Here is a 20,957-nt window from a genome sequence, read left to right as displayed (position 1 = left end):
CTTAAGGTAGAGGCTTTAATTATCTTATTACGTAATCTATATTCTTGCTAAGAGCTTTATAATAGAACTTAGCTTATAGTTTTATAAATTAGTCTTTATATTATTAAGGCTAGAATCTTAGCTAGTAACTTTATAGAAGAGTTGTAGTTAATTCTATATATAAAACTTACGTTTATAGAAGATAAGCTTCTATTCTAAGTTAACTAGATTTAGTTTCTAGTGCGTTTCTCTTTTACTATAACTATAAATAAGTCTTAGAGTTAGTTATTAAGTACTATAGAGCTAGATCTCTACTATATAGTCTTTACTTATAGTTAGTTATATATTACTATATTACGTATAATAACACTTATAGAACTTTTAGTTCTTTTACTAGAAGATTCTAGTGTTATAAGCTAGGCGCGTGCTGTCTAGAATATTATTTATAGAGAGGTTCTATTATAGTAGTGTATAATATAGCTTATTATATAGATTTAGGTTATTATCTTAGCGCAGCCTACTTTTTTTAGTAGTAATTTTCTAATTAGGTAGATAAATATTTAGAAATTTACTATTATTTAGTTTTTACTTATCTTTACTACGTGTTTCTAGCTATTTCTTATACTAAGCCTCTAGCGTATAAGCTATATAAGTATTCTACCTACTCTAAATTCTCTATCTCTTCTATTCTCTACTCTAAATTACCTACGCGCTTAGTAAGTCTATCTTTTTTTAGAATATTCTACTCTTCTATCTCTTCTGTTTTTATAGTCTATTTAGTGTTTTCTATATTATTATATACCTTTTTCTTTTGTAAATATCTAATTTTTAGTCTTTTTACTAATATTTCTCTAGATTCTAGCTCTATAAACTTTACTAATCTATTCTATAACTACTCTATCTTATTTGTAAACCTACTTTATAGTCTACTATACCTGTTTTTTAGTCTATAACTACTACTTTCTAGTCTAAAATATCTAACGCTAATAACCTAGTAGAGAAGAAAACTTCTAAAAGGTAAGCCTATATTACTACTAAGACGTCTAGTAAGCTAGAAAGCTTTTATTTAGACTCTAATTTAGATAATAAGATACCTAAGCGTAATCTTAAGAATCTAAAAGTTTAGTTAAAACTAATCTATATTACTACTAGATAGATAAAGAAGCTAACTAAGAATATTTTAGATATACTCTAGAAGAGAGATAAGAGGCTGCTTAACCTCTATAAGAAGATTAAGTTTAATATATAGAAGATTTAGAGTATGTATTTTAGTCTAAAAATGTCTTTTATAAACTATTTTATTAACTTTATAGAACTAGATTATACTATAAATATTAAGGTCTACCTAATCTAGTTAACTAGAAAAAGTAACTATATTATTTGTAGTTCTTATAAATATAGTAGTAGTTAGTTTACTAGTTACGTTTTAGTTAAGAGTTTAGCTTCTAGAATATGTAGTAGTTATTATTAGAGCTCTTCTAGCACTTATTACACTATCTATAGTATATATTCTAGATTTTTAGACTATTATAGTTTTCTATTAATACTTTTATAGAAGGTTATATTAAACTAGAGAAGAAAACTACCTCTTAAAAGCGTAAGTATATTAAGCTTAAGAAAGATTTAAAAGATAATAAAAATTCTACTATACTATAACCTAAGTTCTATAAGAGCTATAAGCTCTCTTAGTAGTCTATTTTAGCTTAGCTAACTATCTCTTCTAGTTACTATAACTATAGTAGTACTAGTGTTACGCTTAGCTTTAACTCTAACATGCTCTAAAACGCTCTCTTTCTACATAATCTACTTTCTATTAGAAGCTCTACTAGTAAGTTTATATTCTATATTATACTATTTATAGTTCTACTAACTCTTATAAGTATTATAGAGAGTCTCTATAATATTTATAAGAGGCTCTACATTCTAATTAATAAAGTTAATAAGATTAGTAAGATAGTTCTGTATAGTAGGCTTTAGTAGTAGCTTTAGGTAATTTTAAGCTAGTTACCTTAGTTATAGAGGCGTTTAGTTTATTTTTTAAATAATACCTCTATTTAGGTAGCGTTTTTAGAACTCTCTACGTAATAATATAGATCTATAAAGCTGTAAAACAGCTTTATAGCTAATAAAATATCTCTGTAAAAACTGTTTTTAGTCTTCTACGTTATTTTTACTACTAACAATAAGGCTTGCGCCTATTAGCCAATGACGTGGCATGTATAAGGACTACTTACCTGAGAGGATTCCTTACCGCGGTACCCAAGGCTTGGGAGTATGTTTAGTGATGGCATCGAGTGATTAACAAGCCACTCACGAACCTCCAACGCAAGATATCGCATCTCACCCACGAGGGTATCCGCAAATCAGACGTCGCAAAGGTCAGAGATTGGCTCCGGTGACTGTACCATTGAGCCGAAAGACAGTGCACGGGCCATTAGTCCTGGATTTTGATTTCCAACCCTCGCATCTCAGTTGGACGAGGGGCATAATTACTCGGTGTCTGTTGAGAGGCAACCGATGTGTTCCGCGGTAGCGACAGGAGCTGTACCACGAGTGCGAGTCTGGGGTTAGCAAGATGCGCTCCACGAGGCATGCGAGAACCATCCGAGAACTCTGCTAACGCTTTTTGTTACCCAGCAAGATCATCAGAGGATGCGATGCATGATCGTCCTGTGAGATGGTACGGCATCCTGCGCTGTACTCTTAGAAGGTCAGTCTGATTGCACAGCCCTCTCGCCAGGGTAGTTGTGCATTGCCATCGCGGTTCCATCGTCAACTCCCTCTCTTACGTGTCATCACGATCCAGAAGAGATGCGGTTTCCTTGCGACAATATATCGCGACGTGTAGATTCGTCGATCATGGAGGCTGAAGATGTAGGAGGTTGACACGTCGTCCAACCGCGACGATCCTGCCTTGTTTTTCAGCCAATGCCCAGCCCCAGCCGCGTCTGGGCAGTCGCGAATCGCGTCACCGCTTTCTCCGCAAAACCTCGTACCTCAGCTCCTCAGCTCCTCCATCCCAACTGCTCTGCGCAGGACGAAGCATCAATCGCATCTCGCATCATCGACGCGAGACTGCCTGAGCTACTCAACAAACCTCAGGTCCATCACGTTACCGTGGGGAGCCAATCAAGAGCTGCACAGAGCTCCAGGGCCGGCCCTCGGCCAACCACAGCCCTCCTCACTCCCGAATACCCGGAATCCTCCCACCAGGTACCGTCAGGATGTCGTCCGCCCGCCACGGCCACGACAACTCGCACAACGTCTCGCGCGTCCTATCCGACCACTTCAACAGCCGCTCAAACAATGATACCGAGTCTACACCTCTGCTGCACAACATCATCCCCTCGCACATCCACCCCGATGGCGAAAGCGGGCGCAAGGGCTTCCACCCATCCCACTTCATCAACGTAGCCTGGCGCTCTGGCAGCAATGCCGCAAAATACACAAACCTCCTCTGGCCCTTCGTCATCGTAGCCATCGTGCTGCATTTTGCCGCGCCGGGCATGCCAATTGCTATCTTCGCGACTAGCTACATTGCCATGGTGCCTGTGGCTAATCTGCTGGGCTTCGCGGGTCAGGAGTTTGCGAGGAAGATGCCGAAGGTGTCTGGTATCCTGATTGAGACTGCGTTTGGTTCGATTGTAGAGATCATTCTCTTCATCATCTTGATTGCCAAGCACCATTCTCAGGATGGGTCGAGTGAACATGGTAATCTCATTCCGGTTATTCAGGCTGCGATTTTGGGATCGATTATCACCAACTTGCTGCTTTGTCTTGGACTGTAAGCACTCTGAAGCAAACACGCGTGTTACATGTACTAACACGAAATCTAGTTGTTTCTTCGTAGGCGGCCTTCGCCAAATGTCGCAAAAGTTCCACGCCTCCATCAGCGAAGTAGGCTCCGGCCTCCTCCTCGTAGCCGGTTTCGGTCTGCTCATTCCATCCGCCTACTACTCCGCTCTCAAAGGCTCCGCCGTCGCAAAAGCGTCCAAGCACCACGAGTTCACCGAGAAGATCCTGCAGCACAACGTCTTGAGAATCAGTCAGGTGACGTCGATCCTCCTCATCATCGCTTTCTGCATCTTCATCTGGTACAACGCGCGCTCCCAGCACTCGCTCTTCGATGAAGTCCTTGAGGCGGACGAGCACGCTGATCTCGACCACCATGAAGATCTTGCGAAGCCCAAGTTCACGTTTACGGAATGCGTCGTCGCGCTCATCCTTTCCCTGGCTATCGTAACGCTCCTCGCCGTCTTCCTCGTTGAGCGCATCGAAGACGTAGTCGAGAATGGCGTGCCAGACCAGTTCCTCGGTCTCATCATGTTGCCGCTCGTTGAGAAAGCTGCCGAGCACCTCACTGCCATCGACGAGGCATGGGATGGCCAGATCAACTTCGCGCTCTTCCACTGCATCGGCCCGAGTATCCAAACTGCGCTGTTCAATGCTCCTCTTGTGGTTCTTGTCGGATGGGCAATGGGCAAGGATATGGATCTCAACTTTGAGATCTTCATGATTGTGCTGTTGGTGTTGGCTATTGTGGTTGTGGGCAACTTTTTGAGGGACGGAGAGTCGAACTATTTGGAGGGGGCTATGCTTATCGTAAGTCTATCCTTGTCTGAGTACTGGTGACAGGACGCTTTTGCTAACGAATCCAAACAGATCGTCTACGTCATCGTAGCCGTAGCTGCGTGGTACTACCCCAACCCCGATGTCGCTACTTCGAACGGTGCGGAGTAACAAGAGACGGTACGAGAAGAGATGGAGGGGTGGAGACTGCGGCAGTTGGTACGGCGGACCGGTGGTCGAATCATACTGAGGTATTTTGGATCACCGGGGTTTGCAAGGTAGCTGGGGTTACTTTTTCTTGCTAGAAACTGTTATGTAACCAAAAAGTGGCTTTGAAGAAAGTCATTTATTGGTTCCATAACAGTTTCTAATAGGAAAAAGTAACCCCAGCTACCTTGTGAGCGATGCCTTGGTCAATTACCGCGGCGTTGGGGCGTGGATGGGATGCAAGAAGGAGCACGCGTTTATGGATTGCGATATGATCACTGTATGATACATGACATGATACTCAACAATAAGTTACTATACAACATTACTTCATTCGTATGAACCCATTCTTTACCAATAGGTTTTACACGCCTTATTACCTTCATCTTCGAACTAATACCCACAGTCCGCCCCCGCCAACTTAACAAGCTTAGGGAAGTTCGGAGTACCGAACCCAGTAACCGGGTCCCAACCTTCGGTAACCGGGAAGCCCTCAACGTTGCAACCCCGGCTGAATCCCTTGGTGATATCAGTCAAGCCCTTGTATCCCTTCTTATACAACCACGGGTTCATGAAACCCAGTGCAGGCTTTCCAGCCGCCAACAACGCATCATTAACCAGCGCAAAGATACCACCAGTCAGCGGGCACGAGGCTGAAGTACCAGAGATAGTGCCCTCAGTTCCGTTCCAGAAATACGCGAAATACAGACCCTGGGCCGCGAGATCGGGGTAGCCGCGGCCGGTCTTGTTGTACAACCCCTCGTAGGTGTCGCCGAGCGACTTCACGTACTTAGGCACAACCTTATCCTGATACCAAGGACGCGCAAAGTAATTGCTAAACCCACTACCACTACTGTACAAATCGCGGAACCCAGCCGTCGTATTGCGGGAAGGGCGGTACGCAGATTCCTCAGGCTCGAAGTTCATGGTCGCACCAACAGTCGTGACGTACGGGCAAGACGCAGGGAACGCGGGCTGGAACTGGTACGTGTTCTTGCCGTCGTTGGTGTAGCAGGTATCCGTGCCGCCGAGACCGCGGTCGCCAGACGAGAAAAAGAGGGTAGTGCCCCGAGCGCCCACTTGAGCGAATTGACGGCACACGCGCTCGGCGTAGCTCTTTGGGATGGTTTGCTCGGGCTCGCCGTAGGAGGTCGAGATGATGCGCGGGATGGAGCGTTGGGTTAGGAGCCAGTTTACCCATGCGAGGTAGGGCTCGTTTGTGTTTGTGGGCGTGGAGATGTCCGGGACGAAGGGGGGTTGGCCGCCGGTGGAGTAGGAGGTTATGGGTGTTTTCCAGCTTATTCCGGATATGGCTTGCACGTCTAGGTTGGCTTCGCGGCTGATTCCTTCGACGGTGGATTGGTTGTAGGTCAAGGGACCGTCTTGGACGGGGCCGGCGTCGATGGAGATTTGCTTGAAGGCGTAGGCTTGCGAGACGGCTTCGGGGCGGTACTTCTCGAGGAACATTTTGGTGTCTGGGCGGATGGGGATTTCGCCGAGGTAGTTTGTGAAACCGATGCTGTTCTTGCGGCTGGCTTTGGTGTGGTACCACTTGGTCTTGTAGAGGGTCTGGAAGCATTCTGGGGTGACGGATGTTACGTTGCACACGGCAGAGATGGACGAGTTCTGGGGTGTGTGGTAGCTCTTGGGGACCTCGACAGCCTCGTCGACGAATGTCGCGGCGTGGGCTGCGCCGCGGAAGAAGGATGTGGTGGGCTGGACGGTGTCGATGTGAGCGTGTAGGTGGCGCGGGAGAGACCAGGCTGTGGTACGCGCAACAACAGAGCCATCCTTGTGCTTGTAGTTGTGGTATTCGGTGTCGAGTAGACTCTCTACCATCTCAATGGGAAGATGGACGATGACCCAATCCTTGGCCGAGCTGTAGCCCAGGTTGCTGGTGTCGATTCCGCTCTCGGCGAGCCACTCGTGCACCAAGTCGTGAGTCTCAGAGCTAGGTGCAACGAGCTCATCGACCTCGTCGGCACTCAGATGCTGACCGTAGCGGGCGTGGTCAGGGTCAGAGACTACACGTCATTAGCTCAGATGCCGCCGCATACCTCTGAATCAAAAAAACATACCCTCATGAAGATGGCGATCAAGCTCCTCAAACCTCCCCTGCTTAAGACCAATCTGCAGCTGGATCGTCTTGCCACCATGCGACCTCTCAAGCTTCGTCCACTCCCTCGGCGCATAATGCGTCTCCTTAACCACATACGGCGAGCGGGCCTGAATCGGCGAAGCCAGCGCATCCCGCGCGGCAACAGCAGCCAACACAACAGTCGCGAAGATCTGCATTGTAGCAATTGGTATAGGCGTCTCAGAAACAGATGCAGACAACAACGCGCACGCCCAGTCCCACCAAGCAAGCCTTGCCAGCTATTTAAGCTCCTGCGAAGCTCCGCCCAGACTCGCGTCATACAGCTTCATAGTACCTTGGCGACCCTAGGGCAGGGCGCCCCATCTGGAAGGACGATAGTAAAGCGCATAGTACATGCATGTCGATCGCCGTATCGTCGGAACAGCCTTGACTGGATTGCTATCGCGTGCGGTACAAGTCAGGCTAGACAATCTCTTCATCGCGACAAGCTCAGCGTTGCCAAGCTGGCGAAAAGAACAGTCGGCCTGTCCATCGCGCGTCGTGATTCGTCCGTGGTGTGTGATAACGCAAATAGCGATGTTCACAAAGGCGGGGTGTGAAGTTGGCATGATAGCAAGGGCATATGACGGGAACTGCTCTAGCCTGCGGAAACGGTCGCGCTAACGCTGGATTAGGCAGCTCCAAAACCTCGACATCATCGTGCGCCGCGATAAACAAGCAAAGTCAAGCCACTAGCTGTTGGGTCCGACGGCGTGTTAGCTGCTCTTGGGCGTGCTTGACTTGCTCTTGGAAGGTGACGGAGTGGATACGGGTTCCGGACCTCGAGAGAGTGCTGCATGTACCCCGCCGCCAACCCGGTTGACGGCATTGTGACTGACCCAGCGACGTCTTTACGAGACGTTTGTCGGGGCGATGGACAATATGGTGCTCGCGCTTATCTGTGGCTTAATATGCGCGCGTTCGTGAAACATCTGGGCAGCGCGGCTGTGTGGACAGAACGGGTGCGTCTCATTGCATCGCCAGGAGATCTAAGCTTACCTAAATACGCCCACGTCACCACCTGTTGGATCGTACGACATCGCATCTCCTTATCTCGTTAATGTTGAGGCAGGAGGTATCACTGTGGATGTGAAGGAGAATGTCTAAACACCTTGACGCCTAAATCGACGCTACGTCTTCACCATTGCTTACCGTTATCCTGCCTAGGTAACGTAGGCTGCAACCCTCTACGAGGTGGTCCAAGACCTACGAGATCTTTCACAAAATGGAATCGAAAGACTACATGTCGCCTTCACACGGAGACTGTACCCCGATAATAGACATTGACTAATGATTCTCGTGATCGTTTCTGCGTTATGAATCCGCGCTGTCACTCGCAAACCTTCAAAGGCTCTTTAAAGCACACATCTGCTTTCTTGAACGCGCATCGCATACCTCTTCTCGGCTTTTCATCCACGAGTAAACACTTATCTAAGCTCATACACTGAAGCAACACGCTACATATCTAGTAAAGCTTTAAGAACATGTCGACCCCAACGCCTGTCAAGGATGGGAAAGTGAAGATGGGGCCGCGCGAAGCAGGGAGGGTACCGCCTAAGAAGCGGGAGAACGATGGAAAGGACCATGAGAAAAGCGGGAGCGGGGAAAATGACGTTCAAAAGGAAGAAGGGAATGAGGATGATGGGAATAAGGATGAGGGTGACTCTCATCTGGAGACTTGGGCGGAGTATCTAAAAAGATCGGGGACGTGATTGCGCAAGGGCGCAGCTGATAGTCATGAACGAGGTATCGCAGTACCGTCAAGTCTGTTCCTGAAGATAGTTTGCGAAAGAGTAGCTGTGGGCATACATCACACGACCACTTCTTGTTTGACATACCTAGGCAAAGCAAGCACAGTGACGTTACTCATTTACCATAAATGCCAGTGCTTTTCCTTTGTCCGCGCAATATCACATCACCCAAGAGTACCAGACTACTAAGAACTAGTCGCTGTTTCGCCATGTCATCCTGGATAAAGTCATCGAAAATGACTCCTCAGGCCGAATCAGATGCCGCAGCTCAAGAGCTCTACCTCCCCACCAGAATCCGCGGCTTGTACACCTCCCGCCCTTTAAAATCCCTCCCCGTCCACATAAAAATCGCGATACGCCAACCTGGAGCGAGCAATCTTCAGGTCGAGTGGTCATCATCCTGGGACGAAACAAGAAAGGCCTGTGACGATGGGGTCACCATACCAACCTTGAAAGATGCCGCTGCTAAAACCGTCAACTGCTATGGGAAACCCGGTGGACGTGTTCCTGGCATCTTCGTTGCGAGTGAAGAGGTGGAGAAGCCATTGGTGGTCGTTTGGGCGCTGGAGGGAGGGACGAGGACGATTATACAGATTCAGCCCGTGGGTAAAGAGGACAATCAGGAGAGGAATTAGGCGGAGCAAGATGGATATGTGATGGTTCCGATGTGTTGAGAGGTTGGTAGTTGCCGTTATATTCTTGCAGTAGGGGATGTTGTAGTTGGGTTCACTGCGCACTTACCTCTTGACATCTCTCATGGAAGTCGCTCATAAACATGTTCTCAGACCTTCCTTCCTTCCAAAGACAGGTTTAGTTGTTGTTTTCTAGATCAATCTCTCAAATAGTTTGCGGACGTGAGATCATTCTCGCAGTTGTTCTTTAGAAAGCCCGTCGTTTGGCTCAGTGCAAACCCAGTGACCACTAACCACTTTTCAGAACAGCGCCCCTTCCACCTTCCCTAGTCATCAAAGTCCGCTTCCAACCTTGGAAATCCCGCCACCCAGACATACCATCCACCACTCATCACCAACTTATCCACTCATCTCCTCATCCCTTAATCCACACATCCCACCATGCCCCGACCGCGCATAGTCGACCTGGAAAATCGAATCGACGAACTCACCGCTCATCTAAGAGTTGTCACAAAAGAACTATACTTCCCAACCCAAATCCGCGGCGTGTACGTCTCGCCCAACAGAGACACATCCAACGGCATCGTCTCCATGACAGTTGAGCGGCTAGCACGATCGGAAAACGGAAAGCTTGAGCCCTATACCCCTCCCTACCCGATACAGTTGTCGAACTCGGCGTATGCAGGACACAGACCAGAAGACATGGTGGACATGCAGGGAAGAGCGGGTGTGCGGCTGCCTGGTGTGTTTGTTGCGCCGGAAGAGGTCGAGACGCCGATTGTGATAACTTGGACACCATTCGCGGCGGGGATGAAGAAGACGGTTGTGAGGATTGAAGATCAGACGGATGAGGATCGTGTGAGGTGATATGGGTAGGGGAGGGAGTTTGGGGAAGAGATTTGATAGCCTGTGGGGTACGTTTGCGGATGGTGAGAAGGATGAGCTGAGCGATTAGTAGCAGGCGCCGAACATTGATACTAGAAGCTGTCCACTTTAGCCGTTCGAAGCGAGAAGAAGTGCAATTGTTATCGTACTCCGCTATTCAAGCGAAGCGCTGGTGTGATGTTCACAGCGCACTTACCATGTGCCCTTTCCACGGAAGTCGCTCATCAACATCCTCAGACCCACCTTCCTTGCAAAGCCACCATCTTCCAGCAACTGCGGAGGAGCCTACGCGCACGTCGCATGCACCCCAACATCGAACCATCACACCACACAAGCCCCATCAATCAACGTACCGCAGACCCACTTACTCCCATTACTTCCATCCATCTATACAACGAAACGCGCTCTTCTCACCCATCTCAACCCACTCAGATCTCTTACCATCACCACTACCACCCCTCTCCATCCACCTCATCACCCAACCACATCATGCCTCCGCCTCCGTCATACAGATCTCAACTACAAAAAATGATCCACGATCACACTGAGTCACTCCGAGACAGCGACCCCCGGCTCTACGCCGCAACGAAAGAAGTCGATGATCTCAAAACGTCGCTCCGGGACAGCGACGCTCGACTCCACAACGCAACGAAAGAAGTCGATGATCTCAAAACGTCGCTCACGGACAACCACGCCCGGCTCTACGCCGCAACAACAGAAATGTATGCGATAACCCCGTTCCGCGGTATCTACGTCTCGCTCGACGCCAGTGCCTTCTCAGGCCAAGTCCAAGTACAAATCAAGCTGCCGGGGGAAACGCAGTACAAGATCCAGTGGTCGACCTAGGGCGACGACCTTGGGATTATGTCGCGCCGTGGAGACAAGAACATGCATGGGAGACATGGGATACGGTTGCCGGGGCTGTTTGTGGAGAGGGAGGAGGTGGACAGGAAGGTGCTGATTTGCCATACTACGTTGCAGGGGATTAGGACGTGGATGAGCTTTGAGGCGAGGGGGGATCAAGTGACTGGGTAGGGTGGTATCGTGAATGTGTGTACGGATGGGGAGATGGGGGAGGGAAGTGGATGGTAGCGGGTGATTAATGACTTCATGCGCATGCTGTCGGGTCACGCAACGGGCGTCATTTGACATGACACAAACACTATAACCATCAGTATTAGTACGATAAGATCACGTCCTCCATCCTTAAGTACCTCAACCCCCGATTAAATTCCGTAGCATCACCACGACTAACACCAAAGACCCAGAAACCCCATTCCCCCTTCTCCTTACTAGTCCACTCTACCATGACAGCAGTACCAGCACTCAAGGCCGCCCTCAACAACGTCAACGCGCAGCTCACAGTGCGGGACGCCCAACTCGCCAACCTCAACACGCAACTCAGCGACCTCAAAACGCGGCTCACAAACCAAAGCTCGCATCTCATCCAAGCGGCACAAGAGCTATACGCGCCTATTCTTCTCCCTGGCATATATGTCTCGCTCAACCCTGGACACTTCTCTGGTGAAACCCAGATAGCGAGACAGGTACCTGGAGAAACCCCCGAACACGTTCGCTATGAAGAACTATGGTCGTCGGCCTGGCCGCGAGATAACCTTTCCGATGTGCAATATAATATGTATGGGCACCATGGGACTCGCTTACCGGGTCTGTTTATCGATAATGTAGCGGTTGATCGGTGGGTGATCATTTGTCATACGGTCGGGGGGAAGACGACGTGGGTGACTTTTGACTAAGGTGGTCAAGGGGTTGGCTTGGATGTCTGGATGGAGGTGCGGGCTTGAAGTACTTCCAAAGCATGGTTCTCGCATGAGGTGGCAGTCTTGTGATTGGAATGTGTGAAATGTGGTTGTCAACTGACATAGCTATCCTCAAAGCCTTTCTACAAGCACTTACAACCCACAAACCACGATCCACATAACTGCCAACATCACGCATCACATCACTATGGATTCGCTGGCAATACCAAGCATAGCAGACTCTAAGGATTGCGATCTCTCTCGTTTGATGAGTACCTTTTGCGTATGTAGTGGTTATGTATTTTAGGAGTCATGAGTGGCTCGTCTCGCGCTGCGACATCGCAGTACCATGGATGCGATAGAAGGGAACCATAGCAAACACCATCAGACAAGCCCATGCAAGACGAACAGAATCGGTTTCTATAGACTAATACTCGTACAAAACTACCGTAGTACCGATCACTACAGAACAGACAGAAAAAGGCTACAAGGTATGTTCAGCATCTAGTCAATGAGCAAGCTATTCAGCCTCGCCTCCGTAGCAATAACATCCAACGCCTGCTTAACCTCCAGCACCCTCCTACACTCACCCAACCAATCCTTACTCAGCACCTTAGCCCAGCCTTGTAGTCCATTCATTTCCCTAGCCGCAGCATCGAGATCACCCTCCTCGAGCAGAACCTCCGTCCGTGCAAGCACAGCCTCAACATCGCCACCGACAGCCAACCCACTCTTCTTGAACAGCACCTTCGACATGGCGAGGGAAGCGAGATGGGAAGCCACACCAGCGTCTTCAGGAAGGAGAGCCGCTTTCCTGACTTCAGAAGCGACGCGACGGAAGCGGTCGATTAGGAGGGCCGAGCTGGGGATACCGCGTTGGTAGGCGGCGGGGTTGATGCTCGCGATAGCGGCGCTAACGACGGGGTCGTCCTGGGCGATTTCCTTGAGGGCCGCGAGCTCGGTGACGAACGGCTTGGGGATGGCTTGTGTCTCGAGAGCCGACTTGACGGCCTCGACGGCGACGACGAGGTGCTGCGTCTTGAGGTTGGCGTCGACGACGCTGTTCCACTCGGCCGTCAGCTTCTCGAGCTCGTGCACGGACGAGGAGAGCTCGTTGAGCTTGCCGAGGCGGCCGTCGCGTTCGGCTTCGACGCGCTCCCGGACGTTGGCTGTGAAGGACTTTTGCATGTTGATGCTCTGTTCGAGCAGTTGGTTCTTGAGCTTCTGGTCGTAGACCTTTTGAGCGGCCTGGAGTTCAGACTGGAGGCGCTCCTTGTAGGATTGTGACAGACGCTCGCGCTCGTTCTCGAATTCCTCTTTGAACTGGGTCTCTTGCGCCTGCATCTGGTGGTCGAGGCGCTGGACGAGCTCCTTGGCGGCCTCGTCGAATTCGGCGTGGGCGGCCTTGACCTTGTCTTCGGTCTGCTTCTGGAGGCTCTCCTTCATCAGGTTGATGTCCGAGACGACCTTGGCGAGCTCGCTCTTGGCCTTGTCCAGCGCTGAGTTGTACCTGCCGTCGTGGGCGTTGTCGGCGTTGATGACGGTGATGATGTCGTTGACGATCTTGACGACATCCTGGACGACGGGCTCGGTGGCGGAGGGTACGCTGAGGTGGTCGAGCTGGGAGATGGGCGTGGCGTCCTTCTTAACCTCGACCTCCTTAACCGGGGCCTTCTTCTCGGTGGGCGCGGGTGCGCTTGATGAGACCTTCGGCTGTTGGCCGCCCGACTCGGTCTTGTCCTGGGGCTTGTTGGCATCGACGGCGCTCAGATGGGGGCCCTTGGAGGCGAGGTCGCTCTTGTTCTCCTGGGCCGGGCGCGCAGTCAAGCCGCTCCGTCCGGGGATGGTGACCTTGTTCTCGCCCGAGATCTGGGGGTGCAGCCGTGGTTCGCCAGCGCGGCCGGGGAATCGCCGCCTGAACTCGCGCTCCTCGAAGTAGGCGACGGCATCCTCGCCGTAGGGGATGTATTCGGTGAAGAAGTCGTGGAAGTTGTCCGACACGAGCGAGTACCACACACCGCCGGCGTACCCGAGGCCAGAGAGGACCGTCAGCCAGAGCAGCAGCTTGCGGAATATGCGTCTCTTCTTCTTGGGCTTGGGCTGGATGGGGTCGGGGGCGATGCTGGACGATCCGGGGCCGGTGGGGGGTGTCGTCTTGGGAGATATGGCGGGAGCATCACGCGATGCGCCTGCAGTCACGGTGCTGTCGGGCGCCGGCGGTGCCTTGGGGATATCCGAGGTGGGAATGGTGCCCTTGGGGTCGGAGGGCGAGGTGGTGGGCGCGGGATTGGGGACGGCCGTCTCGCCCAGGTTCTTGCTATCGGCGTAGCAGCGCTGGGCTGGGAGCCATTGCGGGCGGGCGGCGCGGGCCAAAGGGCGGGCAGCTGGACGGGCCCTTAGGATGGAGGCGCGCAGCATAATGGGCTGCCTCCGAATGGCGGATGGGTGATGGGGGGAGGTAATTCGGCGTTGTTGATGGGCTGGACGTCTGCCAACATGAAGATTTGGAGCTCAACCAACACACGTCAGGGTGCACGGACTCTCGGCAGTCCCAGGTTATCGCCCGCCGCACCCACATGCTCCCACGACAACTCACCACCACTCCAAATTTGATGACAGCCAACAACATGCTGTGCCAAATCCACTCACACTCACAATCTTGCTCAATGACTAACCGCAGCTTCACTTCGGCTTCCCTTGCCGCGCGAGCCCACGGTTACTGATCCAAACTTGCAGCCACCCACTCACAGCGCCTCTTGTTATTCTGGTCGAGAGCAATGTACGGTTGACTGCCAACGGATTCTCTCACGGATTTCTCTTATAAACTGTCGATTCTTTCTCTCTCTCTCATTTCAACCATCTCTCTCTCACATCACTTCTCACATCAAAATATCTTCCAAAGCAGACCCCAACTGAAACCAGTCAAATCAGCACAGCTGCGCCATATTGCAACGTCAGCACATTACGGCCACCATCACAAGCTACACCAGGCAGCCGCTTTTCCAACTTCTCATCACCCGCGCACTCTCACACAGCTTTCGAGCGCCTGAGATCGTCGCAAAAAGCCAGACCCACCTTCCAGATCCGTCTGCAGGAGCAAATTCCGAGTGTGGCTTTGTCCTCGGCTACCTTTACTCCGTCTCAACAAACTACCTGCCAGCAACACAGCCAGCAAATTTGAACTTTTCACCTTCTGGTCAGCTGAGCATACTACTCCGAACACCTGTTCGCATACCACGGGCCGAGAAAATCTCCCCAACAAAACTTCTCGCACGAGACAAAGATCTCCGCGAAAACCCAAACCCCGCCAGCAACACCGCCAGCAAATTTGAACTTTCCAACTTCTGGACAGCTGAGCTTTCAATCCGAACGAACACCTGTTCGCATACCACGGGCCGAGAAAATCTCCCCCAACAAAACTCTCGCACGAGACAAAGATCTCCGCGCAAAACCCAAACCCCCGCGAAAATTTAAACAACACCCCGCAAAAATGTCTACCACCCCATCCCACAGCTCCGCCACCGCGCGCGATGCCACTACAAACTACTCGTACGATCTCAGCAACGCGATATACGGCGCCTTCCCCAGCTGCGCAACCGATATCTCGCCGCGCAGATCACGCGCCGCATCTCCAGCGTCCGCATCAAACTCAAACTCTTCAAAGAAGCGCAGCACAGGCATGACTACTGCAAACACCACCGGCACTGCAAACCGCACACTCTGCCGCCAAGCCATCTCCTTGCACCGCTCCAACGCGCCCCCAACCTGGCTGCCCGCACCCAACCCCACCAGTCCCACCAACAAACGCAGTGCGCTCGCGAGACGCCAACAAGGCCAGCAAGGCATGAACATCCACGCCAGCACGTGCCTCAACCTCAATGCCAGCGCCGAAGACGAGACTTCAGAAGCGGATTTGTGGATTTTGCCTGAGCTTGACGACTGGGAGGAAGACGAAACCGAGACAGAGTCTGCGATCTTGACGCCTTCGAGTTCGGCGGAGTTGGACGCACCAAGACCGGCGATTGGGGGAATGGAGAATAAGTGGGCGGGTGTGTTGAGAAGGGCGGCGAATAGCAATCTTGAGCGTCTGAGGAATAGGATGGAGGGTGAGGGGTGGGACTTTGTTAAGCCCGATGACGAGGATTTGGATGAGGATGATGAATTCGATGTCGTTGTTTTGCGCAAAGCGTAGGCGGGTGGATAGGCCGGAAGACTACGAGGGGACTCACGATTACGATTTGTACGATGTTTATTGGTGGAAAAGCGACTTTACTATTTATGATACCCAATTTTTGATAGAGTTTTGAATGAATTGTATACTTCAAATCAGGTGTTCAGAGATTGTGTGCATGTGTGTGGGGATATTGTACACCTCAAACCACCTTTTACACGACCATGTTGTTGTGAATGTTCCTATTGTATCCCCCAACCAGACTTATTACAAAAACATACTAAAAAACTTCTAATTATACATTCCCATCCCAACCCAATACCCCCATCCCCCTCCAATCCCCCTCCAATCCCCCATCTCTACCCACCCCCCTCCCTCCTTTCCCCTTCCTTCCCCCTCCCCTTTACCCCCTCTCCCCCCATCCCATCTCACAAACCCAACTCGCACCTACTCAATCCTCTTCTTCCCCTCCTCCAGCCCCAATAACCGCGCATCACTCTTCCCGCGCTCATGTTTCGCCGCCCCTCCCACCAATGGGCCCACAACAGGGTTATTCCTTACTTTAGCCAGCGTCTCTTGGAAGGCTTCGATTTGAGGGGGTTGGCGGTTGAGTTTGGGGAAGTTGACCTGTTGCGGATTAGCACTGCTGTAGATATCATTGGCCGAGTAATGAAACTTACATATAACGTCCCATGATTCCAGATGAAATTCGCGCAAACGGCTGCGGTGAGGAGCGAAATGAGAAGGAGGAGACGTAGTGGCCAGACCGCCGCGTCGGGTGCACGCTGAGTAAAGCTGCCTACGAAAATGAAAAAGACGGCCGCGGCGAGGATATACGGTATCGACTGGATGAAGAGCGGTCTCCGATCCGCAAACAGCGCCTGCCCACCCACCCCTCCATCACCGGGTAAATAATTACCCAGGAACAAATCAAACGCATCCTGTCTCGGTCCATCGGTGAAGTTATTAAGACAATACCTCGTGATGCTGTTATTCAGATCCTGCAAAGCACCAGCTTTTGTTCTTACACCCAAGCGTGTGAAATCAGTCTTCAGGGCTCCGGTACCAGAATATGATTTCGACACTACATCCGCGTTATCGGCCCAGACGTTGCGGAACAGGTGTTCGAAGGCTTGGTCCTCTTCTGCGGACTCGCCTTCGCGCATCAGACCGCAGTCGATGAGCATGCGGCTGAGAACGTAGCGGCCTAGCATACTCTGGACGACGTTTGTGCGGTCGAGACAATCCATGCAGTTCGTGCGTACCACAGCCGTCTGGTGCCGTCGGACTTCCACGCCACTGCCATCCCCAGGCATGTCGACGCCGCAGAAATAGCCGTGTTTGAGGACGTGGGGCTCGAGTTGGTTCATGAGGAGTTTGGCGCGGTCCCACCGAAGCCCTTTTGTCTCGTTGTGGAAGTCGAAGTAGACGTAGTGGAGGCGGTCGTATACGGTTTGCGCTTTGGCGGGGTCGATGATGTGGAATTTCTCAGAGGTTATGCGGTCGCCTTCGACGTTTTCGGCGGGGGATGTGTGGAGGAGGTTGACCATTTGCTCGTAGGCTTCTTTGACGCGCTGCTCGCGGCCTTTTTGGTTGACGAGGTTCACCATCCAGTTGTCGCCGTAGAGCCGGATTTGCTCGGCGAAGTGCTTTTTGGCGGCTGGGAGCGCATTGTCGATGCCGCGGACTTGCAGCTTGGGCGTGTATTTTAGGGTGTTGATTTCGGCCCAGTAGACGGGGACGCTTCCTCTTGTTTGCACGTACGCGAGCACTTGTGTCTCTTTTCCGGCATTTCCACCTGCTGCGCCGTTCTGGTTTGAGCCGAATCCGCCGGGGCCGCCCGATGCGTTGTCGTTCAGGATGATGGTCTGCTCCGTCTCGTTGAAGTTGGACACGTTGCCGTTCTCGTCGATGCCGCGCGAAAAGTAGCGGGTTCCCGCCTTGAGGCGCGAGCGGCGGGTGATGAGGATGAAGGTGAGAGGGGTGCCCTTGATGGATGTGTTCTTGATTTCGAGCATTCCGTACATGACGGGCAGGATGTAGGGGTCTGCGCCTGGCTGGTGTCCGCTCGAGTGCCTGCCATATCCGCCGCTGAGACCTCCGCGGAAGTCGATGAGGTCGCTGGAGACGAAGCGGTTCCAGTAGAAGCGGTCGTCTGCGCGCTTCCACAGGGGCGTCGCGGGGTCGAGGTGGGCCTGGCGCTGGAAGGTGTTGGTGATGTCGAAGGAGTAGGAGAAGAACAGCGGGGACGTCTTGATCAGCGTCTTGAGCAGGCTGAGGTAGTTGTCCTCGTCGGCGTCGTGCAGCGGCTTCTCGCGCAGGGAGAGGAACTCGGTCGACACTATCTTGTAGATCATGTGGCCCTTTATCCGGCCCATGGGCTGGGCCTTGGTAATGACGATGATGTACTTGTCTTCACGTGCATCAGCATTCGTGTCCCCTGGTGCTGTGCAGGAGAGGCATACCTAGTCGCAGCTTGATCATGCCGAGGATGCCGGCAATGCTCGACACGCGCTTGGAGCCCAGCAGCTTGCCATCGTGGAGGCGGATGTCACCTGACGGGCGGTCTACGACGAGTGTAGGGGCCGAGGGCGACGAGGGCGACGAGAAGGCGTAGTGCGAGGGCGACGAGTGGACGTTGATGTCGCGGTAGGGGAGAGCGACGCTCATGATGTCGTCCACCGGCGTGTATACGGGGATTTAGGTGTGGTGTTGAGTGTACTTGGGTAGTGTTTGGCGCGATGTGTTTGGATGCGTTTTCTCAAACGGGAGGTTTCGTCATGGCGGCCATTGCGGCCAAGGGTCCCCGACTCGCGCGCTAGGGCCAAGCACCAGACGCAGCACCTCGTCACAGCACCATCCAGCTCTTTCACCCTCACCACACCCCAACACGCCTCTCTCACCCATACCCCGACCCGGTCCCGCCTTGACCGCCCACTACTCGCACCACCACCCTCGCCCACTCTACACCAGCCCCCTCCGCCACAACCCGCTAGCGCCGCGTCACCCCCATCATGTCGGCCAGGATGCAGCAAGGCCAACGGCCCGGAGGCTCCAGATTCGCACAGTTCAAGCTGGTGCTGTTGGGTACGAGATTACTATGATATGTGTATGAAGACATGACTAACCTGCTCAGGTGAATCCGCCGTCGGAAAGGTGCGCAGGCCTATCAAGGCAGCCATGACATAAGCTAACATGCCGCAGTCGTCTCTAGTATTGCGCTTCGTCAAGGTACGCCATACCACACCCCCAAACCAAATGTTAGTATTAATGTATGCAGGACCAATTCGACGACTACCGGGAATCCACCATCGGCGCCGCCTTCCTCACCCAAACCATCGCCCTCGATGAGAACACGACGGTCAAGTTCGAGATCTGGGATACCGCCGGCCAGGAGCGCTACAAGTCGCTCGCGCCCATGTACTACCGAAACGCAAACTGCGCCGTCGTCGTCTACGACATCACACAAGCCGTACGTCCCTATCCCTCACCTTCCACCTTCCCCAGACTAACACCCCCAGGCCTCCCTCGACAAAGCAAAAGCCTGGGTCAAAGAACTCCAACGCCAAGCCAACGAAAACATCATCATCGCCCTCGCTGGCAACAAACTCGATCTCGTGACCGAATCCCCCGACAAGCGCGCCATCTCCACCGCCGACGCCGAGCAATACGCCCGCGAAGCCGGCCTCCTCTTCTTCGAGACGTCGGCCAAGACAAGCGAGAACGTCAAGGAGCTCTTCACTGCCATCGCGAAGAAATTGCCTATCGACCAGGCGGGACCCAGGAACCTGAGACCGGGACAGCAACGACAGGGCGTTAACCTCAGGCCTGAGGCGAACCAGACTCAGGGACCTGGTGGGTGCAACTGCTAGGGAGTAGGGGGATGGGGAATTTGGTTGTTTGGTATATTGAAAGGGAGATTGCGGAGGTGATAAGAGACGATGCGATGCGACTTGGGATGGGTCCATGCTATGTCTGGGTGCCCAGTGTAGCCTTTCTTCGTACGTCTCTCAGTATGTCCATTGTGGGACATTGGTGTGGGCTTATTTGGAGTAAAGGGTTTGTGTTTGATCGCTCGAAGTCCATATTGCTTTGTTCACTCAAGAGAAGATATTTTGGGGCTACCTGCGCCGACTTTTTAATTAATGAATTTCGATCAAGTACATTTGCCAGTTTTGATGACACTCCGAAACATACATGCGGCTGCTCTCACAATGCCAGACTGACCATGCTGTCACATGACACTAACCTTGGAAATAGATATTTAGTTGACTTGGTGTGAACCCGGGGACTATCCTCCGACGATTACATGAAACGCGTCTGGGGGCGGAGGGGAGGTGGAGGGGAGGATTGCGGACTCCAAATTGTTGATGGTAGCTAGATGTGTAAGGGATCTATGAACATATCGATGATGTTAAGTATAATCAGTGGGTTGGCTTTGTAAGGTTGTGATCAAATGGCTGGGCTAAGTGGTGTTACAACTTCTTTTCTCATCACACTGCGGCATTGGGCTATGATGGGCAGTATGGGCTGTTTGGCATTGTGAGACTTGTGTATGGATTCTGAGGTAAGGGGAGGTGGGAAGGAGAGTGATGGGGTATATCGGAGGGGATGACGCTGAGGAGAAGAATCGTTTGTAGATTGGGTTTGTGGGTCTTGTTTCTGAGGTGTTTCTGGGGAAGAGTGTTCATTGTATAACTGGTTTAAGGTGCATCGTGTGGAGAGTTACAGTGTGGAGATGTTGGATTGTTGGAGTGCGTCTTGCGCTGGTGCTGGATGTGTGGTTGCGCCTGTCAGGTCCCTGGACTAGTCCAGGAATGGATTAGTGTCGATGTCATACATAGCTGCAACCTTCCAAAGACCGCG

At 51.7% G+C, this 20,957-nt stretch overlaps 6 protein-coding genes across 6 annotated transcripts; 3 read left to right on the top strand and 3 right to left on the bottom strand.

Moving 5' to 3' along the window:
• Window positions 1-3,203: 3,203 nt before the first annotated feature.
• J4E87_010049 (uncharacterized protein) lies at window positions 3,204-4,719 on the top strand (the record flags this gene model as incomplete). Its single annotated transcript, XM_049381623.1, has 3 exons — window positions 3,204-3,763; window positions 3,816-4,581; window positions 4,642-4,719. 3 exons carry the CDS (start codon window positions 3,204-3,206, stop codon window positions 4,717-4,719), a joined length of 1,404 nt encoding a protein of 467 aa, XP_049228619.1.
• Window positions 4,720-5,148: 429 nt separating this feature from the next.
• On the bottom strand, window positions 5,149-7,050 carry J4E87_010048 (uncharacterized protein; the record flags this gene model as incomplete). Its single annotated transcript, XM_049381622.1, has 2 exons — window positions 5,149-6,779; window positions 6,834-7,050. The coding sequence occupies 2 exons, from the start codon at window positions 7,048-7,050 to the stop codon at window positions 5,149-5,151; spliced, it is 1,848 nt and encodes a 615-aa protein (XP_049228618.1).
• A 5,374-nt stretch (window positions 7,051-12,424) lies between these two features.
• MIC60 (MICOS complex subunit mic60) lies at window positions 12,425-14,338 on the bottom strand (the record flags this gene model as incomplete). The annotated part of the gene is made up of 1 exon (XM_049381621.1): window positions 12,425-14,338. The coding sequence occupies one exon, from the start codon at window positions 14,336-14,338 to the stop codon at window positions 12,425-12,427; it is 1,914 nt and encodes a 637-aa protein (XP_049228617.1).
• A 1,072-nt stretch (window positions 14,339-15,410) lies between these two features.
• Window positions 15,411-16,112, top strand: J4E87_010046 (uncharacterized protein; the record flags this gene model as incomplete). The annotated part of the gene is made up of 1 exon (XM_049381620.1): window positions 15,411-16,112. The coding sequence occupies one exon, from the start codon at window positions 15,411-15,413 to the stop codon at window positions 16,110-16,112; it is 702 nt and encodes a 233-aa protein (XP_049228616.1).
• A 426-nt stretch (window positions 16,113-16,538) lies between these two features.
• Window positions 16,539-18,761, bottom strand: J4E87_010045 (uncharacterized protein; the record flags this gene model as incomplete). Its single annotated transcript, XM_049381619.1, has 3 exons — window positions 16,539-16,718; window positions 16,772-18,504; window positions 18,557-18,761. The coding sequence occupies 3 exons, from the start codon at window positions 18,759-18,761 to the stop codon at window positions 16,539-16,541; spliced, it is 2,118 nt and encodes a 705-aa protein (XP_049228615.1).
• A 344-nt stretch (window positions 18,762-19,105) lies between these two features.
• Window positions 19,106-19,963, top strand: YPT5 (GTPase Ypt5; the record flags this gene model as incomplete). The annotated part of the gene is made up of 5 exons (XM_049381618.1): window positions 19,106-19,178; window positions 19,228-19,247; window positions 19,296-19,322; window positions 19,372-19,563; window positions 19,613-19,963. 5 exons carry the CDS (start codon window positions 19,106-19,108, stop codon window positions 19,961-19,963), a joined length of 663 nt encoding a protein of 220 aa, XP_049228614.1.
• Window positions 19,964-20,957: the final 994 nt, after the last annotated feature.

The sequence above is a fragment of the Alternaria ethzedia genome (genome assembly GCF_023757985.1).
Source record: "Alternaria ethzedia strain BMP 0044 chromosome Unknown scaffold_42, whole genome shotgun sequence".
Taxonomy (NCBI): Eukaryota; Fungi; Ascomycota; class Dothideomycetes; order Pleosporales; family Pleosporaceae; genus Alternaria; species Alternaria ethzedia.
The sequence above is the reverse complement of the archived record's forward strand: the minus strand, read 5'-3'. Positions and strand labels throughout refer to the sequence as shown.